Raw genomic sequence first — 4,763 nt, 5'->3', positions numbered from 1 at the left:
AGTAGTAAAGGGGGATAAGTGGGGGGAGTTTAAAGAACGAGGGAAAGGGTAAGGCGCGCGTTAGTATTAGTAGGAATGAAGCGGTTAAAGAAATAGGGGGGGGGAGGAGGAAAGGGTAAAAACATGGTGGAAGAATAGGGGTCGAACGCATGGGAGATAGGGCAGGTGGCGTGAAGGAATAAAGGGGGGGGATATAGGGAAATAAGAAAAGGGGGATAAGGGAGAGAGTTATGCTAGTAGGAACATAAATTACGCAAGTAAGGGGTGCTTTGTTATGCAATTAATGAAAGAAGTCACCGCGCAGTTCTAATGTTTATTATAATCTTAATATTTTACCAAAAGGGTAATTTTCGAATACCTCTCCTGAGATTTGCCCTTGCTACACTTAGAGAGAATGTATGCATATATTGACATATAGCACCCCTGACCGTGTATCAGCGTTACAGCACCGTTTGGTTGTTAAGGGCAAAAACGTAATTGCAAGAATAAGAATTGCAGAAACAGAAGCCAGAAAGCAGGAGCTTTTGCTTCCTTTCCCCCTCTCTCTCAAAAGAATTTGAAGTGAAAAAAAAAACACTTTCTTCTTTTCTTTGTCTCTTCCCCGCTTCCTCTCCACCCATTTTATTCTTTTATCAACAAAGCTGAAAAACAAAGGTCACTATTCCTGCATCACCACCACTTTGTCGTATTGCTTTGCTAGTCAAACAAAATTTTAACCCATGTTAGAAAATAACATCCATATTAATGCTCCTTCTTCTTCTAATCCTTTCACCTCTTCAGAAAATGGTGCTCTAGCTATTCACGAAAAACAAGAAATAGAAAACCAGCAGGCACCCCATTCAGTTTTCTTTTGTGTATGGGTTCAATTATTTTAAGGCGAATTGCAAGTTTTAACTTATGTTTTTCTGTTTTTTGTTTGATACACACAAATACAAGCGCACGCGTATGGATCCGGATGCAGAGGTGGTATCTTTATCACCCAAGACCTTGTTAGTATCGGACGGATATGTATGTGAGATCTGCAACCATGGGTTTCAAAGAGACCAGAACCTGCAAATGCATAGAAGAAGGCACAAGGTGCCATGGAAGTTGCTGAAGAGAGAAACAAAAGAAGCGAAGAAGAGAGTATTTGTTTGTCCAGAGCCAAGCTCTGCTTGCACCATGACTCCTGTCATGCTTTGGGAGATTTTGTTGGCATCAAAAAGCACTTTAGAAGGAAGCACAACAACCACAAATAAATACTCTCTTCAGCAGTTGACAAGGCAAACAAATATCGTCTGTTATTGTATTGTGCAGTGAAGGCCATTATTGTAATTGCATAAACAGAGCAAACGGCAGTCTAACGCTAATACACGGTCAGGGGTGCTATATGTCAATATATGCATACATTCTCTCTAAGTGTAGCAAGGACAAACCTCAGGGGAGGTATCCGAAAATTACCCTTTTACCAAAAAAGATAATTACATCTTATTTTTCATAAATTCCAATGTATGAATAAAAGACAATTTGAACTTATCTATTTTAAAATAACTAGCTCTGTCATAATACGATTACCAAATGCATGTACTCCAATTTTCAAACATACAGCTACCCTAACAATATAGTTTACTAAAATTACTTTTTTAATCAACAACTTATTTCATCCATACAATGCAAGCGACTTATTTCATCGGTTACTATAATCTCAAACTGGCCCTTAATTTGGGACAAAAAGTTTTCGTTAAAAAGTAAACTTAGTATTTTACTATTGAACTTGATGTAATTATAATCTGACTCAAATATAAATCCCAAAATAAGATAAGTTCAAATAATATATATAATAGTTATACTCAACAAAGATAATTTTTAATTTATTTGACCCCCATACTTCTTCCTACATCAAGGTGGCCTTGGGTCATTGGAGAGTCATTTTCTTTAGCTCTTCTTCAAACTTCTTCATAGCTCTCAACGGCAAGCATATTGGCACCAGAGTCCCATATTCTCCACTATCATTATTTTGATACTTAATATAGAAGCTCATGAACAACACAGCCTCAGGAGGTCCAGCATACACAGGTTTCCCCCACCCAAAATCGATCTCTTCAAAACCACCTCGAGTTATATCTGAAACAACAAAGCTTCCCTTCACCGCAGGCATCGGTCGGCCTTTGATCTCCATAAAATCTATCAAAGATCTTACATACTCTTCACTCGCTGTTGCCTTCACTTTCTTTACCAGGTCCAATGCATATCCCAATGAATATTTACTCAAATCTCCAGCCGTTGAACATGCTGTTGGGGTTGCAATTGCATTCCCATAATATCCATTAGGTAGCTTCATGTTATATTTTGTTCCTCGGATGTTAACACAACATGTAACTCGAACTATCTCATCGGGGTCTATTTGTAGTGCAATAGTACGGCACCTCCATATGCAAGCGGTTAATAGCTCAAATGTTGAGCAGCCGTCTCTAAGATGTTGTGGGAGTTGGTTTCTTAATGCTGTGATTTCTTTGGGGCCAAAATAGAATGATTTATGTTTTATGATATGATCATTTGGGTTCATGGCCAAAGTGGAATCTGTTTGGTCATCGTATTCATGGTGGGCACATGTGATTTTTGGTGGGATTCTAGGACTCAGGAGTTCACGCTCCCAAACAGGCAGCAATGATGGTTCATTTGCGCCCTTAGCCATATCTTCAATGGCTTTCATGAACTGCAACAAAGCGAATGCGTCGCACATTGTGTGGTTCAAGCGCAATGCGAGAATGAATCCTCCACATGCCAAACGGGTCACCTATATATTACGCAGTGGAAAACAAATACAAAATTCAAAGGTTAAGTAAGACGTATTGTTGACTCGTACCCACTACACTCATTTTACATTTTGCATGTCTTTTGAAGTGTTATCTCACTCTTTGGTACTTTTCTATGTGTTTTAAATTAAGAAATAAAAAAAAATTATGGTCATGAAGGTAGATGTTATCTAGAACGGGTGACAGAGGACTTCCTTGTGGTATACGTATGGTTGGCTTTTTGGATGTGACCTTGGCCGATGCACGTGAGTCTCGCAAAGTAGCTCATTCAGAATAGAGTAATGATATAGTCACAAACTCTTGTACAAATTTATTTTTTACAAACTGATGTGGCATGATAAGATAAGATTGGTTGAATTAAATATCATTTGGCCCACTGATTTGTTTTTATTAATTTATATTTTCATTCAACCAATGAATTAATACTATGTCAGTTTGTACAAAATAAATTTGTACAAGAGTTTGTGGCTGTATCATTACTCTAACAACATGAATAGTTATCTCAGAAAGACAAGTAAAAGTCAAAATAAGAAAAAGATACTTATTCAATATTGCCTGTCACCTTAATAAGGGTACGTTTCTCTTTAGTCCCTAAGTTCAAAATGAATAAATACTCTTTTATCGTTGTTACAACCTAGTTTATAATTCCTATTTTAGGGTTGCGTATTAGATTTATTTGAGTTTCAAAATATATTAGAGAAAAGCATCATTTTGCTCATGAACAGTCAGATTTCATTGTTATAGAAGTAACGATATAGAACTTTTGATTAATTTCATGCGTACGATTAAAGAAAATTATCCTTCAACCACTTCAAGAATATTAAAAGTACAAAAAACTACGATGTATATATGATAATATTGTAGAACCACCTAAAGTATTAGTTTATATTAATCAGCCACTTTTTTTTTAACTTTGTTAGTCACAGATAAAAAACTTAAAATAAAGTAATATTTTACCCCTAGACCATCCCAAAGCATTGTTTTACCTTCTTCAATGAATTTAAGGACAAAATAATCTTTTATCTTATATTTTTTAATGGGAGTTAATAGAGTTAATGAAAAAATAATTAGTTCATATAAATTAAACTAAAACTTCTTATGGCTCTGAGATATTATCAAAAGCTCGTGGTTGCCATTTATACTTTTGATATTTTGAGGTGATTAAGAAATAATTTTCCTACAATTAATTATACAAGACTAATTGGGTAATTAATTGTTCCAAATCATCGGAACTAAGAGGAAATTTGCCTTTAGAAAATTACTTAAGATGTTCCTACAGTTATTATTTCCATAGTAATTGCACCTAACATTTTAAATATGAAAACATTTGAAAAATATAAAAATAGCTCTTTAAAATACGTTGATTAACTGAGTAATTAGTTCAAAGTCTCTGAAGTTATATATATATATATATATAGAAGCAATTATGAATGAAGTTGCTAGTGAAGCTGACTTACTTGAATTAACAACAATGGGCAACCAAGGATGCCGTCAGAGCCTGGAACATTATACAGTAATTCATGCAAGTATGGACACGGTGGCCGAACTGCATCACCAACCTCAAGCTGCTCAAGTGTGATGTTACCTTCAGCTTCTGTAAACAAGACGCCTTCACCATTGCAATCCACCATTAGCTTGCGATTGGACACTTCCTTAAGCCTCCCAGCTAGAGGGTAATAAAACGTAAGCGCCTTGCTTAGGGCTTCCCTGATGACCTTAACTGGGTCTTTGCCTTCCATTGCAGGGGAAGGATCATTTTTGTAAAAGAATATCATTGGAATCTGAAACCTTAGACATTGTTGGTCATCTAGACTGGATAGTTGCTTTATTACACGAGCTGTAGGCCTCGCCGGACCAATTAGTTCCGGGGTTTTCCGAATCACTGAGAATAATTGCCGCAATTTTGATGACATTTTATTTTTGGGTGGGTTGGGGGGGGGGGGGGGGGGATTATGCAAACCTTGAAAG

At 36.4% G+C, this 4,763-nt stretch overlaps 1 protein-coding gene across 1 annotated transcript; it reads right to left on the bottom strand.

The window, feature by feature from the left end:
* Positions 1 to 1,792: 1,792 nt before the first annotated feature.
* Positions 1,793 to 4,721, bottom strand: LOC18050764 (methanol O-anthraniloyltransferase). Its single transcript, XM_006446197.2, has 2 exons — positions 4,253 to 4,721; positions 1,793 to 2,776 (listed from the first exon to the last, which is right to left on the bottom strand). Exons 1-2 carry the CDS (start codon positions 4,706 to 4,708, stop codon positions 1,895 to 1,897), a joined length of 1,338 nt encoding a protein of 445 aa, XP_006446260.1. The 5' UTR covers positions 4,709 to 4,721; the 3' UTR covers positions 1,793 to 1,894.
* Between the last annotated feature and the right edge of the window lie 42 nt (positions 4,722 to 4,763).

Source organism: Citrus clementina, unplaced genomic scaffold (genome assembly GCF_000493195.1).
Source record: "Citrus clementina cultivar Clemenules unplaced genomic scaffold, Citrus_clementina_v1.0 scaffold_2, whole genome shotgun sequence".
NCBI classification, from domain to species: Eukaryota; Viridiplantae; Streptophyta; class Magnoliopsida; order Sapindales; family Rutaceae; genus Citrus; species Citrus x clementina.
Note: the sequence above shows the minus strand (reverse complement) of the source record. Positions and strands in the feature narration are given on the sequence as shown.